The sequence below is a fragment of the Rhinatrema bivittatum genome, chromosome 7 (genome assembly GCF_901001135.1).
Source record: "Rhinatrema bivittatum chromosome 7, aRhiBiv1.1, whole genome shotgun sequence".
Lineage (NCBI taxonomy): Eukaryota > Metazoa > Chordata > Amphibia > Gymnophiona > Rhinatrematidae > Rhinatrema > Rhinatrema bivittatum.
In genome coordinates, this window is record NC_042621.1 from 141,703,408 (window position 1) to 141,727,956 (window position 24,549).

Consider the following 24,549-nt stretch of genomic DNA (forward strand, 5'->3'; position numbering starts at 1 on the left):
GAATAGCATCTATAATGGGGGAAAACACATGATGCTTTATGCAAAGTTAAAATAGAATTTTTCTTTGGCTCAGACAGTGAATCAGCACCGGGCACCTCCAGCATCTTCAATGTCTGGGAGATCAGAGCTGGCAACTCATCTCTGAAAGAATACACAAACATTGTTCTATACAGCTCCAACCCCAGAGGAATTTCCCCATCCTCCAGGATGGGTCCCTACCAGTGTGACCTGCAGCATGTCTAGACGTACACAGACGCTCACCTGCGGCATTAAGTGTGCATGGATCCATAGCCTGCAATCCTGAACTCTTAAGTTTGGCTGGGCCTGCTGACTGCACCTAAAGAAAGGACTGCAGCCCTTGAAAAAAATTCTACCCAAGAAAAAGCAGAAGGATCCATACCAAAAACCAGGGGGTGTCTGTCCAGTATCCACTGAGCTGCCTTCCCCTGACTAACCAGTTAGGGGAGCCACAAAACTAGGTGAAATTTCAACAGCTCCACCTCCGGTCCCATTCCTGCATCATGCTGGGAACATAAGAACATAAGAAATTGCCATGCTGGGACAGACCAAGGGTCCATCAAGCCCAGCATCCTGTTTCCAACAGAGGCCAAAACCAGGCCACAAGAACCTGGCAAGTACCCAAACACTAAGAAGATCCCATGCTACTGATGCAGTTAATAGCAGTGGCTATTCCTTAAGTAAACTTGATTAATAGCAGTTAATGGACTTCTCCAAGAACTTATCCAAATCTTTTTTGAACCCAGCTACACTAACTGCACTAACCACATCCTCTGGCAACAAATTCCAGAGCTTTATTGTGCATTGAGTGAAAAAGAATTTTCTATTAGTCTTAAATGTGCTACTTGCTAACTTAATGGAATGCCCCCTAGTCCTATTATTCGAAAGTGTAAATAACCGATTCACATCTACTCTTTCAAGACCTCTCATGATCTTAAAGACCTCTATCATATCCCACCCTCGGCAGTCTTTTCTCCAAGCTGAACAGCCCTAACCTCTTCAGCCTTTCCTCATAGGGGAGCTGTTCCTCCCCTTTATCATTTTGGTTGCCCTTCTCTGAACCTTCTCCATCGCAACTATATCTTTTTTGAGATGCGGTGACCAGAATTGTACATAGTATTCAAGGTGCGGTCTCACCATGGAGCAACATAGAGGCATTATGACATTTTCTGTTTTATTCACCATTCTCTTCCTAATAATTCCTAACATTCTGTTTGCTTTTTTGACTGCCACAGCACACTGAGCCGACGATTTTAAAGTATTATCCACTATGATGCCTAGATCTTTTTCCTGGGTGGTAGCTCCTAACATCGTGCAGCTACAGCCAGGGTTATTTTTCCCTATATGCAACACTTTGCACTTGTCCACATTAAATTTCATCTACCATTTGGATGCCCAATCTTCCAGTTTTGCAAGGTCCTCTAATGTATCACAATCCGCTTGTGATTTAACTACTCTGAATAATTTTGTATCATCCGCAAATTTGATAACCTCACTCGCCGTATTCCTTTCCAGATCATTTCTATACCGTATATATTGAAAAGCACCGGTCCAAGTACAGATCCCTGAGGCACTCCACTGTTTATCCTTTTCCACTGAGAAAAATTGACCATTTAATCCTACTCTGTTTCTTGTATTTTAACCAGTTTGTAATCCACGAAAGGACATCACCTCCTACCCCATGACTTTTTAGTTTTCTTAGAAGCTTCTCATGAGGGACTTTGTCAAACGCCTTCTGAAAATCCAAATACACTACATCTACCGGTTCACCTTTATCCACGTTTATTAACCTCTTGCAGGGCTCAGCAAAATGAGTTGGAGTCAACTCTCCCTGAGCCTCCAAGCAATACTGCCAACTTACAGGAGACACCAGGCTGTGATGCCCAAATATGGCAAGCAGCACAAAGGGTAAGGCGCTTAGGCTTCTTTGCTACTGGCGCCATGGATAAACACCAGCTAGCAGCACACTCCCAAAAGCATCTGTCAGTTGGGCACTCAGCTGTGTGCCCACACAAGCAAGCCTGGACAGGGCACCCAAAAACAAGCTCTTTCCAGTAAGCACACACTATGGACACCCAAAATATAGGCACCCCATACAAGGTCCAGGCAGGTGCGTAGAAAAGTGTGATCGCCACTGTGGACTACCACATGGTGTCTAAGCAAAGCCTGAGAGCGAGGCCTAGCCAACAAGGCTGCTCAGGAGAATAGCCTCCATTAAGATGAACATATTGCCATGGATTAATTATCTTTCCAAATGCTTCCAATATTAGTCCCAGCAACAATGTTGAAAGAATGGCAGAATAAGCTGATGAGATTTGTATGGCAGGGAAAAGTACCTAGAGTGACCAGAAGAGTCCTGTTTCTAACTAGAGCAAGAAGGGGGGGGGGGGAGTTTAGGCCTACCTAACTTACAGGCCGATTCAGTAAAGTCCGGGGGAGAGCGGACGTACGCCCACGCACCTGTGCGCGCGATTCTGTATTTAAATTAGGTGGTGCGGAGATGGCACCCTGAGCGGAGCTGTGTGAGTGAGTTGCTGAGCAGTTTCATTTTGCACAGTGCTTTATATTCCTGGAACTCTTATCTTGAGAAATAATCTAAACAATGCCTGCAAAACGTAAAGGGAAAATAAGGATTTTTCCATCAATTTCAATGCAGTTATCTGAACAGAGGCTCATAACTACCTTAACAACTCCAGGAGCAGCAATGACCCGGGGGGGGGGGGGGGGGGGGGGGGGGAGGAGGGGGAGAGTAGCCTTGCTGCAGTGCCGAAGGGAGGAAATTAGACACCGCCAGAGGCAGAGGTTTCCCTCAGCCCAACCGTGATTAGACCACCAGCTGAGAGGGGAGAGTCAGAGACTCTGCTAGAGACGCTGAATGAGGAAGTCAGCGTCTCAGGAAGGAAGGGAGAAGGAAGCGAAGCAGCTGCCCAGCCAGAGCCGACGAGGAATCCTCTTGGGGACTTTCGGAGACATTTGGCTGAGGGGCAGCCAGTGCACCAGCCACCGGAACATCAGTTTCATCGGGTGAGCATATAGAAACCCCTATAAGACCAGCAGTGGTAACTATGGAGACATTATGGGAGCTTTCTGCTAATCTCAGTTGCTATAAGAGCTAGCAACCAGAGAATGGAAGAAATAGCCTCTTTAAATAAAATTTCTGAGCAAAATCTGTCCCTGCAAGTAATGAAAGAAAAAGTGGATGGAATGGAAATATACTTCAACCAGGCAACAATAAAAGATAGAACTGCATTGTCCAGAAGATCGGAATTATTAGAAAACTGGAACCGGAGATTTAATGGGAGATTGATCAAATTTCCTAAAATTATGGGTGAGCTTCCCATAATAACTTTTAAAAGATATCTCCGGGAGACTCTTCAGATGTTGGACTCTGATATGCCTGTGATAAATAAGGTTTATTTCATTCCCAGAACCTGTGCTGAAAGAGGCGAAAATGTTCCGCAAGAGCAAAATCAATTTGATGTAGATAATCTTACTATGTTTCTTGAATCCTCCGCAATAGAAATTATTGAATGTGCTTCATTGATTTTTACACTAATTGCAGAACAGGATGTTAGCAAAATTATGTCTAAGTATTTTCAGCATTTAAACACCCCCTTTCATGGTATAACTATACGCACGTTCCCAGACATCTCAAAGATCACTCAAGAAAGGCATAACGCCTTTTTAAGTATGAGGCAGGAGACAGTTTCTTTAGGCACAACTTTTATGTTGTGCTACCCCTGCAAATGTATTGTAAAGAAGGGGAGTGATTGTTACATTTTCTTTGCACCTGAGCATTTAAGAGATTTTGATTCTTTTTCTGCCAATGGTGCTTCATAGAGAATCGTTAAAGAAAATTAACTGCTCTTGTTCAGGGCTATACCATTTCTTCTTTCAATTTGTTATTATTCCTCAAATCTAAACCCCCCCAACGAGAGAAGTTTGAGATTATCTGTTTAGCCATTATGGAATAACTTTATGGTTTACATGCTTTATAAGAAAGTTATCTTTAATGACTGACTAATCAAGTTTCTATTCTATTGTAAATGAATATTTTATTTGTATTGAAAATTCAGAAATTAAAAATTAAAAAAAAAAATTAGGTGAATTAGGTGGTGCGGTAGAAACGGGCAAAAGGAGGCGCTAGGGACACTAGCGCGTCCCTAGCGCCTCCTTTTGACCCGGAGTGGCGGCTGTCAGCAGGTTTGACAGCCGACGCTCAATTTTGCCGGCGTCAGTTCGAGACCGCTGACAGCCATGGGCTCGGAAACCGGCAAAATTGAGCATCTGGTTTTCGGCCAGACAGCCGCTGGCCCATTAAAAAAAATTTTTTTATTTTTTTTACTTTTCTTACTCTTCTGGACCTCCGACTTAATATCGCCATGTTATTAAGTCTGAGGGTGCACAGAAAAGCAGTTTTTACTGCTTTTCTATGCACTTTCCCGGTGCCGGCAGAAACTAGTGCCTACTTTTGGGTAGGCGCTAATTTCTGAAAATAAAATGTGCGGCTTGGCTGCACATTTTACCTTCTGAATAGCGCACAAATACCTAATAGGGCCATCAACATTTGCATGTTGAGGGCGCTATTAGGTGCCGCGCGTTGGACGCGTGTTTTCCGCCCCTTACTGAATAAGGGGTAAGGGAAAACACGCGTCCAAGGGCAGGTTAACAGTGCGCTCCGGAGCGCACTGTACTGTAATGGCCTGTTACTTTGCAGCTGCTTATCTCAAAATTTTAACTGAGGGGCATCGAACTCAGACACCTAAATCATAGGCAATCCTATCACAAGTGATACTAGGGGATCTTCCATTATATGTAGCTTGGTTACCCAAAAAGGCTTGGGGGATTACAAGCAACTTGCCCCCCTCAATATCAACTGCTCAACAAGTGTGGACCAGATGGTGCCCTCTACTGGTGGGTTCCAGAGTCTATCACTTTAGCACTTCACGCCTGGTTTAATGAATCCCTCCTTTAGAGTTTGGGAGTCATTGGTGATTTCTAGGTGGGAGCATGTTTGGGGGCAGAATGGTTTGCTAAGTTTTCCTACTCTGCAGTCGAAATATAAGCTGACAGATGTATTTCCCCATCTATAATTAAGCCATTTTGTATTGTACGTTAATTTAGGGTCTCATCTATCACAGAAGTTTATTTTGAATCTGTCAAAATGCAAATAAGATTTCTCGGACTATCAAAGATATATATATCTCCAAACCAGTGTTTATTACAGCTTGGGAATCAGATTTGAGATCAGAACTTACAAGATCAATGGGCGCTTATCTACCAGTCTGTTAGGAAAGATCTTATCTCTTTTAATATAATTGAAAATGGATATAAAAAGTACTTTACTGCTGGTATTTCACACTGGTCCATCTTAAGGAATTCAATGGAATGTTGGAAAGGATGCAAGAGGGAACCTATATCCACTTATGGTGGGCCTGCCCTTTTATTCAATGCTTTTGGAGAGATTTATTTATTTAACAGTTTTTATATACCGATGGTCGTTGGGAACATCTCATCGGTTAACAAACAAAATGCAGCAACAGGCTTTACAGTGTTCTCAGATGGATAGAAAACATCCTAACGATCTCGATTTCATTACTTCCTCAGCATGCGCTGCTCAATTTCCCTATTTCCCAAGGTACTAAATATGAAGGCAGATTAAACAAACATATTTGTGTAATAGCCAGGTGTGAAATTGCTAGATTATGGCAGGAGCCAAAGTTACCTCTCAAATGCAGCTAAAGATTAGATTAGAGAAAGTATGCCACTAGGCATAAGATGTTACAACAATTTGAGAAGTATGGTCTAGATACAGTGAGTGGAAACAATCTGAGGAGGGAGCCTCATGATCATAACATTGTTGTAGCCAGAATAGTGATTTGGGTTGTGCTCTCTCACCTCACTGAGGGAAGGATTATGTTCTGCGCGCGTGTGTGTATGGGGTGGGTTGGGGGGGGGGGGGGTAACAGGTGGAGAGGGGGGTATTTTTCTTTGTATAAAAGATGGGTAGTTTATTATGTGTCCCCAATATATTGGGATATGCTGCCTTTGCTGTTTATGGACACTATTTATAAAGTTTAATTTTTCTCATCTATCCTCTTTGCAATAAGGCTGTTGGGGTGTAAAGGGAATGAGTGATTGCCAATTCAGTTATTCTTGAATAGTTATATTGGTGTTTATATGATTACAATAACAAAAATTTCAATTAAAAAAAAACCACCACACAAGGCTGCACAACCCACCAAGCCTGCTACAACTCCAAGTTCCCCCAGAGATGGGAACAGATGTCAGATCGGAGCACCAAGCACTGAGACCAGAAGGGGAATGGAATTCCTCCCCTATGAGGAAAGACTAAAGAGGTTAGGACTTTTCAGCTTGGAGAAGCGATGGCTGAGGGGGGATATGATAGAGGTGTTTAAAATCATGAGAGGTCTAGAACGGGTAGATGTGAATCGGTTATTTAAGCTTTCGGATAATAGAAAGACGAGGGTGCACTCCATGAAGTTAGCATGTGGCACATTTAAAACTAATCGGAGAAAGTTCTTTTTTACTCAATGCACAATTAAACTCTGGAATTTGTTGCCAGAGGATGTGATTAGAGCAGTTAGTATAGCTATGTTTAAAAAAGTATTGGATAAGTTCTTGGACAAGAAGTCCATTACCTGCTATTAAGTTGACTTATATAATAGCCACCGCTATTATTAGCAACGGTAACATGGAATAGACAGTTTTTGGGTACTTGCCAGGTTCTTATGGCCTGGATTGGCCACTGTTGGAAACAGGATGCTGGGCTTGATGGACCCTTGGTCTGACCCAGTATGGCATATTCTTATGTTCTTAACTCCCCTTAACATATATTTACTCTTTACCTGAGCTCAACCTGTCCTAGCTGAGTATGGTCTCCAGCTGCGGGGGAAAAGGGCAAAGGCCTTCACTGCCATGCTTGGCTTCCTGCACCCGCTAGCTTTTCAGCTATTTGTCTCTCTACAGCTAAGTCCAGGCTGCAAAACCAGCTACTGGAATGAGGCATTCTGAGGGAAGGTTATGCAGACATCACATCAGGAAAACTCGACTGAGAGAAGGACCATATGGTATCACCACAGGAGAGTGGGGTGAATTTTCTTCTTTTCTCCTTCTACAATTTTTTAATTTATTTTTTTTTTAAGCAATCCCCAGTAGGGAGATGCTTGTCCATCTGTTGGAGACTGAGAATACCGGTAGGCTATCAGTGCAGGGGTATATATACTGTGGCGTCAGCTTTGCTACATCTCCATCTGCTGGTAGAGAAGCATAACAGACTGGTGTGAATTAACTGAACACAATGTCCACACCTGTTCTACACTTTTTTTTTCAAAATAATTTTTATTGGGATGAAACATGAACAGGCAGTGAATCCCTCACTGAGTAAATGCCATCAATTTATTGAACAGCCAACACACCACAAATAGGTTAAAGCATCTAACAAAATCACCCACATGACTCCATCCCATCCTATTTTCCATTTTCTTCCCAGACCCGCTATCCCCAGACTGTCAACTCACTCATCCTCATACATACTACACTCCATTCACACCACCACACGCTGCCCATCACTCCCCATCCCCCACCTTTGTAGCTATAGCTTTCATTTTTCTATTTTTCTTAATTTATCAAAGTTTCCCTTTTGAAAGATTAGTGCTAAAGCCATGGATTTACTTAGTCCCCTTTCAGTCAACTCAAATTTGATCATGTTATGATCACTATTGCCAAGTGGCCCCACCACCATTACTGCTTGCCAAATCCTGCGGTCCACTAAGAATTTGATCTAAAATAGCTCCCTCTCTTGTTGGCTCTTGAACCAATTGCTCCATAAAGCTGTCATTTATTCCATCCAGGAACTCTCTCTAGCATGCCCTGATGTTACCTTCATCTAGTCAATATTGAGGTAATTGAAATCTCCCATTATTACTACACCAATTTAGTTAGCTGCCCTAATTTCTCTTAGTATTTCATCGTCCATCTCATCATTTTGGCCAGGTGGATGGTAGCATACTATCGCTATACTCTTCCCCAACACACATGGGATTTTTACCCATAAAGATCTATTGTGCATTTAGTCTCTTGCAGGACCCTTATCCTATTGGACACTATGCCAACCCAGACAAAAAGCACCCCCTCCCCACCAAGTTGCTCCTATCATTGCGATATAATTTGTACTCTGATATGGCACTATCCCATTGGTTCTCATCCTTCTACTATGTCTCCGAGATGCCAATTAAGAGTGTCTCATCGTTCTTTGCTGTATACTAACTCTCCCATCTTACTTTAAGATTCATGGCATTGGCATACAATCGTAAGAACCAATGGAAGTACAATTTAAAAAAAAATATGGGTTTTCTATTTAAACAATTGCTGGAAAAGGCAGCAATGACATTTGTGCTGTTCATCTTAGGTAATATTGAAAGCAAAGCGTATCGGCAGTATTCTATATGGTGAGCAAGTAGAAAATGTTTTGAGAAAGCCACAAAACCCCAGCACTTTAGATTAAAATGTTATCCCTTAGGCCCTACTGTGAAGTTACAAGTTCTAATAAAAAGGATAAGGTAAGGTCCAGATATAACAAAACCGAAGACGAAAATGTTACAGGGAAAGTAGAGCCATGTAAGAAGTGCAGCATCCAGAACTCACCATATGCAACAGAATCTCGACAGCCAGCTCAGAATATTGGGAAATGTAATCCTTGCACTATGAAAAAAACACAGAACATACAAATGAATGCTGCAGTAAATTAAAGATATTAAAACAAAGTCTGGTCACAAACCACACACAGTATTTCCTATGCAGTTATTGAAAAACAATGGCAGAACAAATTTTGTTATATAAAACACTGGGAAAAATAGAGGTAGATATTCAAAAGCCATTTGCATGGATAACTGAAAACGTTATCCATCTAAATGACTAATCTGGCAATTTCAGCCAGTTATCTTGCTGAATTATAACCAAGTAAGTAGTTATCTGGCTGTAATTTAGCCAGATAAAGAAAGGCTCAGTTATCCTGCTACCTTAGTGAAGGATCAGGTATATCCAGCTAAATTATCCACCTCATATAGCCGGATAACTAGCTACTTACCCGGATCTTCAGAGATATCTGGATAAGTGACACACACACACACACACACACACACCCCGCTACCTGCAGGCTTCCTAGCCCAATGCCCACCCCCACGCTACCTCTGATAAAAAAAAGAAGTGCCTCACACTTAAAAAAGAACATTTAAAGTTGTAAAAAGAGGATAGCTGCTGGCCTGGGCCTCCCCATTCACTTTAAAAAAAAAAAAAAAAAAAAAAAAAAGAGCCTGTACATTACCCCTTCTGCCCCCAGCCCACAAACAGCCTCCCTCCCCTATGCAGACACCCTCCCACACAACCATTTACCTTCAAAATCATTCCTCTTGTCCTGCCGGGATCACTGTACTAAGCAATCCCAGCCACTTCCAGCATTACTTAGTACACTTCCAGTGTTATTTCCTGTTTTAAAAGTTTGCCTCTAATGTTATTAGCTAAGTAACTCTGGAAACAGGTGGGATTGCTTACAGGCAGATACAGTAAAGTGGGGCCGCGGTTACCCCGCTCCTAACCCGCTTTCTACTCACTTTCCGGCCGCGTTAGCCCTTCCTGCGATACACTATCCCCTTTAACCCATCCTTACCGCCTCTTTAAATCCCCGGGTAACCCCTTCCGCACGCGGCATGTATATTAAATGTAAACGATCGAATTAGCTATTCCCTCCCATACAGTAACACGCGCCCTGACTATCGCTATCTTTCCCTGCCGTTTTGTCGCGCGTTTAACCTGCTAACTTACCGCCTACCCTTACCCCTGCGTTAGAGGCAGGGGTAATGGTAGACGGCAAACTTCCCCCCCCAAAAGGAAACCTCTAAAAACCTAAAATCCTCTCCTCCCGAAGCGACTCAACATTACTTTGTTTTCTTCTTACTTTTTGTTGCTTTTAGCTCCTTCCCTTCTCTGCCGTCCTCCGGAGGGGCAGCCGGCGGCGAAAGCGGCTTGCAGCGTTGCCTCGTGACCATGTGCAGCGTCTTTTGGGGGGGGAACCGGAGTCCTAGCGCCTCCAGTGCCCTGGAGGAAAAATCCCCCCCCCCTTCCCCGGAGAACCCAGCTGGGGTTGAGAGGCGCGAGTACTGAGTGAATCCCCTTCCCCAGGGCAGTGCCCCTGACAGGGGCTGCAAGGTTGTGAGCGAAGCGAAGCGTACTTTCATTGGCCTGAGCGCCTGTCAATTTGGGCGCTCCAGCCAATGAAAGCACATAGACGGGCGCGCGTGACGTCAAGGCATGCGTCACGCCCGTCTATTTACTTTCATTGGACCGTGACTGGAGAGGGCACAGAACAGTCGGCTCTCACCTGACTTCGCAATTTGAGGGCTGAGCCAGGAGAACCGGGACCTGCACGGGGGTGGGGGGGGGGGGGGGGATGACCGCTGCGAGCCGTTTTCGCCGCCGGCTGCCACGGGAAGGGGCTGAAAAGCAACAAAAGGTAAGTTGGCACATGTCGAGCCGCTTCGGGAGGAGGGGATTTTCGGTTTTTAGGTTTTCATGGGTTAAAGTTGGGATCCACTTCCTGGTGCCTGTCATTTCAAATGTCATTTGAAATGACAGGTACCAGCGCACCCGGGATACTGTATAGGCGCTGTATTAAGCGCCTATACAGTAAAATGGGTTGCGCGGGCCTAACGCTTCGCCTAACGCTTTGCAGACGTGGCTTGCATTTGCAAGCAGTTTAAATAGAGTATCGAGCGGTATGTGATCAGAACAGTGCGTGGGGCAAACGAGGGTGCGCCCGGCACTGCTGCACTAATGCGGCCTTACGTATCGACTCATTAGTTAGCAATACCTCTACAAGATTCAAAAAATTGGCAATTATAAAAATATCACATTTTCACACTAATTATGGTATAATGTGACATTGATTAGAAATTTTTATTGTATACAAAACTTTTATCTAAACACTTCAATACATTTTACAATATTTATTCTTCATCAGATACATCGAGTGAATTTCAAATTCTCAAAATACACAATTAAAAAATACCATTCATACACACATCCATACAATTTAAAAAAAACCTGACAATTTTGCACTCCCTTTTTTCTATAACACCATTTCCCCACAAATTGATGCTTCTTTTTACACTCCCTTTATACTCCCAACATGTTTTACCACTCAATAGGCTTCTTCAGGGGAGCATAATGTGAACCATTGCTAACACCAATCTTCAAACAATCTTCTCCAACAATATATACATTTGGGTGAATTGTTGCAGATGATCGTTGACACTTCATTTTTACAAACTTAACCTGTCCTTTTTGAAAAAAAAGTGTTTCCTGCTATGGTCACCTACCAGTCCTACCTATCTCTGAACCATGATTCAATGACTACAACCATGGTAACGTCTAGGTCAAGGATTTTGTTAGCTAGAAATCTGCATACAAATTCTCGCGGTCTCCCTCTCTCCTATCTGATCCTTTTTACTTTAAACAGACCCATCATCCCTGCTTTCTATTGTATGGTTTCCATTATTATACAGATTTGGCTTTTATCCCATCTGCTCTCTTGTTTATCTTACATTGCATTTAGTTGTAAAAAGTATACAGTATACATTACAAATTATGTAACTATAAGACTAAGACAAATTCAACATTGTTAATGAAGGTAGAATTACTCATTTATCTGTAGTCTCCACAAAAGGATAATTATTCAATTGTCTCCTCCCAACCATTAAGCCAACATGAAAACTAAGTGTGCTGAACAGAAATATAATATGAAAGTGAATGCTGATGTCTAGTAAAACCCCTCCTTCACCCATATGAAACTAGTCAACCCTTTTACACCTAATCCGCTTTGAGGCCATTCATGGTAAAAATCAGAATATCAAATGCCAATAAAAATAAATACATCAAATTTCAGCACAATTAAGCTAACATGGCATTTTACCACCCTTCCACATTTTAGCACTATCATGCGTAGGGCCCAGGATAAAATTGAATTTTTAGCATGGTGCCGTAGTCTTTATTGGCTCAACATAATAGAATTCCAAAGATGTTATACATGCGTTTTCAACATCACATTAGCCAACACCGGAAAAATGGACCAAAGTGGTCTTAAATGCTCATGCACTATGTTTCTGGATAATTCTGTTTGCCACACAAAGCCGCAGCAAAACCCACAGAGAGTATTTTTGTCAGCAAATATATTTAAGTTACCAGAACAGAAATACTAGGTGGCAGTGAATCACACTGCTTTTTGAACTGGTTGATCATGTGTTCCTCAAATGAACCGTTGCTTTTCAACGCTTGCTGAGTTTCAGTGATGAACTGAACACAGTCCTTACAGAGCTGGTTTTCTCCCTGCAAAACAGGATGGAGAGAGCTTTAATAGAATGTAGGCAGCAACACAACAGGTCTCGCATGAAATCGAGAATTCATGTCTATAGTTTTAAATAACTGTCTTAATCAGACTCAACCAGTATCCTAGATCACCAAAGTGATCACTTTTTTGTTTTAATTTGTACTTTGTTTTATAGCATCAAATGATAAAAAACAGGAAAATTATGCACAAAAAGGAAAAACACGATTCCAAGAATACAGTCATAAGAAAACTTCCATAATAGAGCCCACATAAGGGGAACAAAAAATAAGAAGAAAATAACTAAGGAATTCCTACTGGGGAACCTCTTAACCCCTAGCACCACTTAAGTCTTTTCAACTAGAAGTACTTCCCAAGTGTGCAGAATCTAGGAAAATAAATCTATTCCCCTGAAAATTAGTCACATTTACAGGGGAACTTCAGATAGAATGATGCTCCTATGGCTAGTACACAAGGTTTCAACTGAAGAAACTGTTTCCTTCTCAGCTTGGTCTCCCGGGAAAGATCAGGAAAAATTTGAATCTTATCCACAAAATACACTTGCCTTATATTTAAAATATTGATGAAAGAGAATATCAGAATAGAGTGCAAATGTGATGAAAAAATGTAGTTCACTGTTAGATTCTAAAAGAAGATATCAGGACTAGAAATAGGGGTTAGAGTGTTTAAAAAAAACCCTTAGTAGGCATTAAACAAAATTTCCCATCAGGAGAGAGTTGTAGAATCTCAAATACATATTTCTTAAATAACTGTTCCTGATATGAAGGAAGTAATAGGAAACATTTAATAAACATTTTTAACCTTTTAGGTACCAACATTCCACAAGTGGAACATTTTTTCATATATTTTTAATTACTTGCAAATTTTTTTATACCATATTTATACCATATTTGGGTCTAGTTAACTAACATGTAAAAAGGGGCATCAGGAAATAATTCCTTCAATGAGCAGGATCTAAAAGGTTAATGTAATCTGTTCCCCGTCATCTCAAACTTTTGATGTACAATTAAATTGTCCATATATTTGCCACCAAAGCTGACTGCAAGTAGCTATTGCTCCAACCTGTGAATTAACATTAAATTTCAAATTGGAAGTTCTTTTCCACATCAGATAATTTCAAAGAATCTGCTGTAGTTTAGTGACAAGGTTGATTCACTGCATTCAACAGTGAATTGTTAGTCCGAAATATTGCTCTCCATATGTTTCTCCGAGATATTTCAACTGGTTCCTCCTGGACATTAACACCAGCCCCTTCCTTTGGCAGATTAAATTGCATGGGGGGCCAGGATTATACAACCTACACAGTCTGTAAACTTAATGGGCTCAAACACTGGTGTAGCCAGTTACCCAGCATCCATGTACATTTCCCAAGGCTGCCAATTCTTGAGTCCCTCCGTACACCTTTAGAACCATTATAGCTCTGAGGGCTATTGGATGTATAGGAAGCAACGCTGAGACTCCCCAGCAACATATATGGTGAAACGTGGGGATTAGGTGGAGGTGAACGCGATTCAGGAGAAAGATCCTAGCTAATTCTGTACTCCGTTCCTGCAGTGATGAATTAGCTTTATGGACGTGCAAGTCCACTGTCCCGCAGAGTAAGGTGGGTGTTGACTGATGACAACTGCTTTCCTTTCCTTCCCCATTATGCTAGCAGCTGAAAAACCAGCATAAGGGGCATGCACTGCTGTTCACCACAATTTAAAGGCCCCCGGGTCTTGATGTCTTCCACATGGGTATCCTCCGATGTGCCTGCAACAGGGATCCCCTCCAATCCACCAGGTCCCAGGTGAGAGGAAGGAAGACTGGTATCCCCAAAATGAGTACTTTTAAATCATACATTTGAGCCCTTATACATCAATAATTTATAATATATTAATACCTGTAAGAGGGGAAGGTGGACCCCCTCCCTGCTTTTCTGACTAGACAGAAGGTAGGGCTGGACCCTCACAAAAACTGTTCATTGTCAAGCCTCTGAATACCTGCAGTGCTTATTGTCTGACCAAAAAAAATAGCAATGATCCGGACAATTATGCCAATTATCTTGGAGACTGTCCATTTATAGATCAGCATAAAACTTCTGTACCTTTTACATTGTAAAGTGTGAAGCAATACCTGAAGAGCCTTTGAGATGTGTCACCACTGTTGGAGAAATCATATTTGCAGTAAAACAAATGATAGCAGATAAAGACCAGAATGTTCCATCTAGTCTGCAGAATGTGTATTTGTTTGGCAAAAAGATGTGTGGTCATTGTATTCACCCTCAAGGACCTATGAGAACAGCATCTTCTTTACATGGATGTCATTTTTCAAGTTCTGTGTCTACATTTGGTTAAGTTCTCTTAATAGCATGAATGTTAGAAGTTATCACAGACTGATGTAGATATTAAATAGGGTGCTATTAGCAAGCCCTTGGTAAACATGGAGAGTGATACCATATTATTTACCTTGCTCACACTAAACTCATTTGCAAAACGATCTTCTTTCATTTTCATGCATAGGCACATGCACATTAAAGCCTTACTGCATAGCTCGCTATTTTGAGCATGTACACAAGGGTCTTGAAGTGCATTTGAAGTTTAATGCATAGGACCCCATGCTTGGTTTATTAAATAGTATCTCCGTCTTGTAGTCAAAAACACTGAAGATTCATGGACATTACACCATTGAATAATTTTGAAAATGAGATGGTAGGCAATTAAAGGAAAGGTAAAAAAATTCCCACATAGGAACAACTTACTACAGTGGGGAAAAAGAATGAAGTACACAAAAGAAGCTAAATTGGAGAAATTACTTACCTGATAATTTCGTTTTCCTTAGTGTAGACAGATGGACTCAGGACCAATGGGTATAGTGTACTCCTGTTGGCAGTTGGGGAAGGATCAGATTTCAATCTGACGTCAGCCCTAGTACATATACCCCCGCAGGAAGTGCAGCTCTTCAGTATTCTCCTCGAAAAGCATAGGAAAATTAGTTTACCTGATAATATTTGTTCCTGTAGTACCAAGGATCAGTCCAGACAGCTGGGTTATGCCTCCCCTCCAGCAGATGGAGTCAGAGAAAACTGAAAGCACCCCCTAGATATACTGGTGTGCCACCTGCGATCCCTCAGTATATGTGATATCAAAGCAGAAGTAAGGAATTAACCACTTTCAACACTGTCCCCAATAGATTTCCAAGATTTTATTTTATTTTATTTTTTTTTAAACTCAGTGACTAGATCAAGCAGAAACCTCCTTGATAACAGATAAAACCAGAAATAACAAGTAGGACACCAAAGAGTGTACAGTAAAACACGAGACAATGACAAACCTAGCATTGAAACTGTTGCATATGTTGCGAATAAACTGCAATGGAAGAATATGGAACACGAGCGGACTCCCAGAAACTGTGGGCGGGCGTCTGGACTGATCCTTGGTACTACAGGAACGAAAATTATCAGGTAAGAAACTAATTTTCCTTTCCCTGTATGTACCAGGATCAGTCCAGACAGCTGGGATGAACCCAAGCCGCCTCAACTGGGGTGGGACCCTGAGAGTCCCGCTTGAATCACGCTCCTCCCAAAGGACTGTGCAGACGGACCACGGACATCCAGGCGATAATGCCTGGAAAACGTATGCCAGGATTTCCAAGTGGCCGCCCTGCATATCTCTTGGCAAGAGACCAATTGATTTTCTGCCCACGAAGTCGCTTGAGAACGCAAAGAATAGCTTTAAGCCCATCAGGAACAGGCTTACCGCAGCCAATATACGTGGACGCAATAGCGCCCTTCAACCAGCGTGCGATCGTAGCTTTGGATGCCTGAAGTCCCTTCTTGGGTCCATTCCATAACACAAAAAGGTGATCCAACCTTCGAAAGTCATTGGTAACCTCCAAATAGCGCAGAAGAACCCGGACTTCCAGACGTCTCAAGTCTCTACCTTGAGAAGACTGCAGTTCCTCTTCCGAAAAGGAAGGCAATTCTACCGTCTGGTTGACATGAAACGCTGAGACCACCTTAGGTAAGAAAGAGGGTACGGTTCGTAAAGAAACTCCTGACGCAGAAATACGCAAAAAAACAGTTCTCTGCAAGAAAGAGCCTGCAGCTCCGAAACCAGACGAGCCGAGGAAATGGCCACAAGAAATACCATCTTGAGAGTCAGATCCTTTAACGAAGCCGTTTTAATAGGCTCAAACGGGGCCGCACACAAGCCACGGAGTACCAAGTTCAAGTTCCAGGAAGGACAGGGAAGCCTTATGGGAGGACGCAAGTTTCTAACACCTCGCAAAAAACGAGCCACATCTGGGTGACTCGCAAGGGAAGACCCCTGGACCTTACCTCTCAAGCAGCCCAGAGCCGCTACCTGAACTCGAAGCGAATTATACGCCAAACCCTTCTTCAGGCCATCCTGTAAGAATGTAAGGATATGAGCCACGGACGAACGTCTGGGCGAAATACTTAGCGCGGCACACCAATCGTGGAAAATCTTCCAGACCCTAGCATAAGCAAGCGTAGTGGAAGACCGGCGCGCCCGAAGGAGAGTAGACAACAGCATCCGAATAACCTCTCTTCCTCAACTGCTTCCGCTCATAAGCCAAAAGTGATCTGCCAGATCGAAAAATACCGGGCCCTGACGGAGAAGATTGGGAAGATGAGCCAGACGTAGCGGACCGTCCACCGCCAGATTGACTAGATCCGGAAACCACGGGCGACGCGGCCATTCCGGAGCCACGAGAATCACCCGACCTTGACGGGCCTCTATGCGTCGTAACACTTTCCCCACCAGGGGCCACGGAGGAAACACAAAGAAGAATGTGACGGGGCCACGGAAGCACCAATGCATCCACACTTTCCGACCCGTATTCTCTTCGACTGAAGAAACGCGCTGCTTTCGCATTTAGCCGAGTCGCCATCAGGTCCAAGCGCGGAGTCCCCCAACGCTGGGTGATGAGATGCATCGCCTCTGTCGAGAGCTCCCATTCTCCTGGATCTAGATGCTGCCGACTGAGGTAATCTGCCTGAACGTTGTCCACGCCGGCAATGTGGGTGGCCGCAAGGCGCGACAAGTGTCGTTCTGCCTAGTCCATCAACAATACTGCCTCTGTCGCCACCGCTCGACTTTTTGTGCCTCCTTGCCGATTTATGTATGCCACTGTGGTCGCATTGTCAGACAGAATCCTTACCGCTCGGCCGCGCACCATCGGAAGGAGGCGACGCAAGGCCAGACGTACCGCTCTGGTCCAAAGAAGCCAAATACTCTCCCTTGTGGACGGCCGCAATAACAGACCATAGTGTCTCCATACGAAAGCGAGGCACGCGTAACGCCTTGTTCACACCTTTTAGATCCAGAATTGGTCGGAAGGTGCCCTCCTTTTTGGGAACCAGGAAGTATATGGAATACCGACCCGTCCTGAGCTGGTCCGGAGGGACCGGAACCACCGCTCCCAGAGCCTGTAAGTGATCGACGGTTTGAGCTATAGCCAGCTGTTTCTCCGGCGGACCGCACGGCGATATCATAAAAAGATCCCGGAGGGGACGTACAAAATCCAACTCGTAGCCGTGCCGAACAACGTCGAGGACCCATTGATCCGAAGTTATTTTGACCCACTCCTCCCAGAACCGGGACCGCCGACCTCCGATAAAGGGAACGGAGGAATGGGCCTTCACACCTTCATTGTGCGGGCTTGCTGGGAGTGAAACTTTGCGAGGAGCCTCCTCGTTGAGGTCTCCTGCCACGAAAGGAAGGGGACCAGGACTGGGATCTTGTTGCCTGCTGCCTCTGGGGAAAGGAACCACTTCTTCCCGTACGGAAATGCCTTTGACCCCGAAAATGAGTCCTGGCATTCCCAAAAGACCGAGACTAACGAGGCTTATCCTCAGGCAATTTATAAACTTTGTCTCCCAGGTCCTTAATGAGCTGATCTAGTTCCTCACCAAACAGCAACTTGCCCTTAAAGGGGAAGGAACCTAATCTCGCCTTGGAGGTAGCATCTGCTGACCAACGACAGAGCCACAGAAACCTCCTGGCGGAAACTGCCGAGGACATAATGCGAGCTGAAGTGCGCAATAAATCATATAAGGCATCCGCTGTATAAGCGACCGCAGCTTCTACACAATTGGCCTGTTCTGCCTCGCCCGGAGGAAGCTCCTGTGTGGTCAGCAGCTGTTGGATCCAGCACAGGTTAGCCCTCTGCACAAGGCTGCTGCATGCCACCGCCCGGACACCCAGGGCCGCCACGTCAAAGATGCGCTTCAACAAGACCTCCAGCTAGCGAACCTGGAGATCTTTCAAGGCTCTACCCCCCATAACAGGGATAGTCGTATGCTTGACCATGGCCGTGACAGCCGAATCCACCGTGGGTGTCTTCAAAAGATCCAGGGATTCCCCAGGCAAGGGATATAGCTTTTCCATAGCTCGGTTCACCCGCAGGGAAGCCTCTGGCAGCTCCCATTCCTTCGAGACAATCTGCAAAACTTTGGGATGGAAGGGGGAAGTCTGAGGGGGGGACCCGAAGGCCTGCCATAGCGATATCCCCCGTAGAAGTGTCCACATCCTGAGGCGGAGCTGTCAGCTCTAGCTCCTGCAGGACATGGAGAATGAGAGAGCTTAACTCATCCTTCCCGAATAAACGTAGCACCTGGGGGTCATCCTCCTCTACGGACCCCTGTTCAGTCAGCAAATCCGGAGCGGCTCCTGCGTCCCCCGTGCCCTCAGCCCCCCCCCCCCCTGCGGGTGGGGGACATGAGCCCCGGAGGTCCCCATGCCCAGTGGCCTCCCCTGGGCCAAGGTGGTTTTGGGGACCTTCGGAGGAGAGGGACCTTCCGCCTCCCAGCCAGATTCCGGCTGCAAAAAAGCTTTGTGTATTAAGAGCACAAAGTCTGAGGAAATGGCACTGACCTTTTTAAATTCTTCTTCGTGGAGGCTGGGGGGGGGGGGGGGGGGGGGGTTGGGGGGGAGCAGGAGAGCGGGGCTCGTCTGTAGAGGTAAGATTTCTTCTTATTTTGGTTTCCTTTTGGAAACATTACTCTAACGCTGTGCAAGCGTGCAGAGTCCCGAACTGCTATGGAGAATGAAAATACTGAAGAGCTGCACTTCCTGCAGGGGTATATGTACTAGGGCTGACGTCAGATTGAAACCTGATCCGTCTCCAACTGCTATCAGGAGTACACTAAACCCATTGGTCCTGAGTCCATCTGCTACACGCTAGGAAATTGAGTTTGATAAACACCACAAGCTAACTTTATAAACTCAGAGCACTATATTAGTAACAAATTGTGTATCTGATCTACTTTCAAACATGCAGCAGACAAACTGCACAAATAGTCTTATTACCTGCGATTCTGGTTCTGGCTTGTCCTGAGGGTAAAGGAGGAGAGGCACATTTGCAAGGAAGGGGGAAATCACTTGAGACAAGTCCAACTCCGGTATCTCATTGCTCTGGAGTGCTTCATGTTTTTTTATTGTAGCCAGATGCTGCTGAAGAGACTTGCACAAACCAAGGGCAGAGCAATCATCAGCAGGATTAGACTTAAAAAAAAAAAAAAGAGAAACGTGAACATTTAATGATACCCAATTTCCTTCTTTGCTACAGAAACCTGCACATGGATTATGACTATTTCTTGTGTGAAACTGTGTAAGGACATTCAGCATTAGAAATGTTTTTTCCTTATAGGAAACTAGGCAAGAACACAAGAAGTTGCCATACTGGGTTGATCAGAGGGATCCATGAAGAGCAGCATCCCATTTCCAACAGTTGCCAATCCAGGATACAAGTACCTGGCAAATACCAACAGTAAATAAATCCCATATTAATGCCAGTAATAAGTAGTGGCTATTCCCCAAGTCAATTTGATTAATAGCAGCTTAGGGATTTCTCCAGAAACTTATCCAAACCTTTTTTTAAACTCAGCTATGCTATCTACCTTAACCACATACTCTGGCAATGAATTTCAGAGCTTAACTGTACGTTGAGTGAAATATAATTCAGATTTGTTTTGAATGTGCTACTTGTTAACTTCATGAAGTGCCCCCTAGTCTGTGTATTACCTGAAAGAGTAAAAGATTCACATTTACCCATTCCTAGTCCTCATATCATATCCCCCCCCCTCAGTCGTCTCTTCTCCAAGCTGAACAGCTCTAACCTCTTTAGCCTTTCATAGCGTTCCATCTCCTTTATCATTTTGGTCGCCCTCACTGAATCTTTTCCAGTGTGACTATATCTTTGAGAAAACGGAAGCCAAAACTGCACACAGTACTTAAGATGCACTCTCACATGGAGTGATATAGAAATGCTATGACATTCTTTTTATTCACCATTCCTTTCTTAATTCCAAACATTATTTGCTTTTTTTGGCTACTGCAGCACATTGAGCCAACCACTTCGATATAGTGACTAACGCCCAGATCTTTTTTTCTGAGTGGTAACTCCTAATATGGAACCTAACATTTAACTACAATGTGGGTTACTTTTTCCTATTGAATAACTTTGCACTTGTCCACATTAAATTTCATCTGCCATTTGGATGCTCAGTTTTCAAATTTCACAAGGTCCTCCTGCAATGTATCACAATGCGCTGGTCCCTCAGTCCTGTTGAAGCTTCAGGAGGATCTTCAAGAGGAGCAGGAGAGGAGGGTATGCATATAGCAGACTCCTTCCCCAGTGAAGAGAGAAGGCAACGCAGATGTCTGCCCTCCGGCAACACGGAGCAGAAATTTCCCACCTTGTGATTGTACCGGGAGGCTAAGAGGTCAATATCCGGCATAACCCACCAAACAGTATGGCTGCTACCTCCAGATTCAGGGACCACTGAAGTGGCTCAGCCAGTTCTTCAGCACACTCAAAGTCCCAGGTAGGTACGCCACTCGCAGCGACATCCCCTGAGAGCCCAGGACCACACCTGCACCACCGTTGGAATGAGCCCATGCCTGTTTGTTGACATACCACATAGCAACCTGGTTATCCATCCAGATCAGGACTTCCTTGTGGGACAACTTGTCCCTGAATGCCCAGCAGGCATAATAGACCACCCAAAGCTCCAAAATGTTTGGCAGTGGGCTTTATGAGTGCTCCAGAGACCCTGCATGTGGAGGCCGTCCTCTGTCCCTCTGGGGCGAGAACATAGGGAGCTCGATGCTCTAGGCTGGAAGGTCTTTCAGGGCACTAAGTTCAGGAGCATCTGGCTTTTTTTTTTTTTTTTTTAAAGGGCAGACTCCACTACCACCAACTGGTGGGGGAAATGTCGCCTCCAAACCCATGACCTGTTGTACCAAATAGGTGGCATCCGCCTTCCAATTTATGGGAGATATGGAGATCGGGTGCTCCCACATTTGAAGGAGGTGGTCCTTAAAGATGTCGTGGATAGGAACCGCCACGATTTCCTTGGGAGCGAACTGGAGGACTTCCAGCATCGTATGTCACACCTCCTCCTCCAAACGTAGTTGGAAGAGGATAGCATCAGCCATGGCCCTCATGAACCCTGCAAAAGAGATCCTCTGGGGGAGACCATTGCCTCTCCTCTAAGGCTCGGAGGGGGGGGGGGGTGTCATCTGACTATTCAAAGATTCAAAGGAATTGTCCCTTCCATGGGGGCCTTCCTCCTATGATCCATGGGGGTGCTGGCAGGGCCTGCAGCGGATTCCAGTCCTGAGTTCAGATGGCTTTGGAGGCACCGATGACACCAGTTGCCTGGCATTGGGGGGGCTTCCCCCCCCCCCCCCAAGGGCCACAGGAGGCTGGAGGGTCTGGGCAAAGGCTCAGGAAACAGAGGCCTCGGAAATGAGGCACTGGCCACATCTTTCTCCTTGGAGTACCCAATGATAGGGATTGCGCCCGAGGGGGGCATTAGTGGCTGCTGGGGAACAGAGGGTCCCTTGGGCATGGGTTGCATCGGTAAGGTGCCTATCAGGACATCCAGACGCTTGAGCAGAGGTGCTAGAATAGACAGCAGAAGCTCTGGTATGGGGGCCGGTGGCATGGGTGGCTCCATGCTCTGTAGATCTCTGAGCACTGCATCCTGTGGTCCAACTCCTCCTGGAAGTCATCAGGTGAGGACTGAAGGAGAGGGACGAGGCATCAACAGCTCTTCCTCAGTTTTCCTGAGAGGCACCATGCCCAGCACTGATAATGGGGAACACCTGGGACTCCTGGGTACGGAGGAGGATAGTGCCTCCGAGGAATGGGAGTCGCTTCGGTGGCGGTACGGCACCGGAACCAGAGCCACTCGTTGACAGCAACCAATGCCAATGGTTGTGGGATCTCATTCTTGGCCCGGTCTTTCCCTGATTTCACCGGTTTCCAGGACGACTGGTCACTGTTCCCACGATCCTTCGCAGATGTAGGTGGGGGCATAGTGAGAGGAAGCATATCAAGGGGCTCCCCAAGACGCTGATGCAAGTGTAGACGGGGCAGACTTTTTGGAACCAAAAAGTTTCTCCGTCTTGTCAGGGCATGCCTGACAACCCTTGGGGGGGGGGGGGGGGGGGGGTCATCTGGTCATCAGCTGACACTCAGACGTAATGCAAAGCCCCCAGACAGATGATGCACACCTCATGCGGATTAGTGATCAACATGGTCCACAGGCATCAACAAAAGCCGGACGCCATGAAAAAATACCTGACATGAGGTCGATGACCAGTGGCCATTGGGTAGCGGAATGCCAGGAATTGACTGCAGAAAGCAGGAAAAAAAGATTTTTAACTTACTGTGCTGAGGAGACAGACCACAAAGGAGAGCTTGACGATGGAACGGGGGAAAAACTCGCTTTGAGGAACAAAGGCAAAAAAAAAAAAATGAAGCAGAGTTCCACAAGCCACGCAGCAACTGTACTGCAGAAAAAAAGAATGAAGGGGGACCTCGCGTGGTCAGTGGCATGCTCAGTGTGCTGGTCAAAGCTTCTAGAAACAGATTAAAGCTTTCCGTGCTGGGCTCCATCGGGAGATGTCACCCACATGCGAGGACTACCACCCTGCTTGTCCTAGGAGAAATTGGGTTGGCTGATTCAACACAGGTGACTATAGTCTTGGCAATGAATGGTAGAGAAGAGATGAGTCAATTATCCAAATCTAAGATGTTGAGAGATTGCTTCTTTAAAAGTGGCCTCACAAAATTTTTAAACAATTAGGAAGAGTGACAGAAGGTCATGAAAGATTAACTATGTGAACAATGGGTTTACTAATGTTCTCACAACACTAAAAGCAAGTGCAAATTGTGCAATTCATGGATTTAATTATGTTAATGATTTCTGACTAAGAAACTTCTTCAAAACTATCCCAAATAATGGGAGAACCTAAAGTTGTTGATGAGAGATTACTAGTACTTTTGAAAGATACTGACACTTGAGATCTTATTTTCAACATGCTTAGCAAAAGATTCACCTGAGCTAAATATTAGAGTATTAAAAAAAAAAACACACTAAAGATTTCACGGTATTAAATAGCTGTCTCATAATTTCCAGATTTCAGCATTCTATCATAATATTTGTTTGGCTGTAGATACAGCCTATATCTATGAATCAAGATGTTGCTTATATGATCTATGATTATCTGCTGAAGAAAACTTCCATCTAGCCTCTACTCTACATACTTGGAGCTTATGATTGTGAGTTGGTATACCAAAGAGCAGAGGTAGACATAAATTTTGTACAGCTTTTTAGGTGCAAATTCATCCATTACCATATAGAATTGTGCCACCTGTCAACAAGCAATTCAATAGAATGAGAAGCAGGTACCTACAAAAGATCATTCAGTTTTTCTTGTAACAGAGAAGAATCAACATGGGAGTGCTTATAAAATGCTGTGGGTTTCTGAGAGAATGAAAATCCAAAATATAATGCAAAGTAATATTAATAAGGTAACAATCTGACCACGGAATCTTTGATACTTTTCAGCAAACAGTGCTAACATGGGTGCATGTGACCAGCTCTGTGTGTTGGGTTATTGATAATTTAATCCCAGCACCAGGTTACCAGAGTTTCTAACTCACCAGTGTGGGAAAGGTGACAAGCAACCACATGCACACTGAAGTCTCCCATAATTGTTTTTTCATGATTGACATATCAAAGGTTCTAAGCTTGCAGAAGGCAAACAATTTACTGATAAATTGGAGGACTTAGAAAATAAGTCCTGCAAATG

At 44.4% G+C, this 24,549-nt stretch overlaps 1 protein-coding gene across 3 annotated transcripts in view; it reads right to left on the minus strand.

Annotated features, from left to right (window-relative positions):
• The window catches only part of PSAP (prosaposin), a 198,167-nt gene that overhangs the window by 108,834 nt on the left and 64,784 nt on the right, over positions 1-24,549 (minus strand). For all 3 annotated transcript variants that reach the window (XM_029609276.1, XM_029609275.1, XM_029609274.1), the window contains 3 exons: positions 19,753-19,947; positions 12,277-12,420; positions 8,686-8,742 (listed from right to left, as the gene is read on the minus strand). In XM_029609276.1, coding sequence (XP_029465136.1) covers positions 8,686-8,742; positions 12,277-12,420; positions 19,753-19,947 — 396 coding nt within the window. The remainder of the gene's footprint in view (positions 1-8,685; positions 8,743-12,276; positions 12,421-19,752; positions 19,948-24,549) is intronic.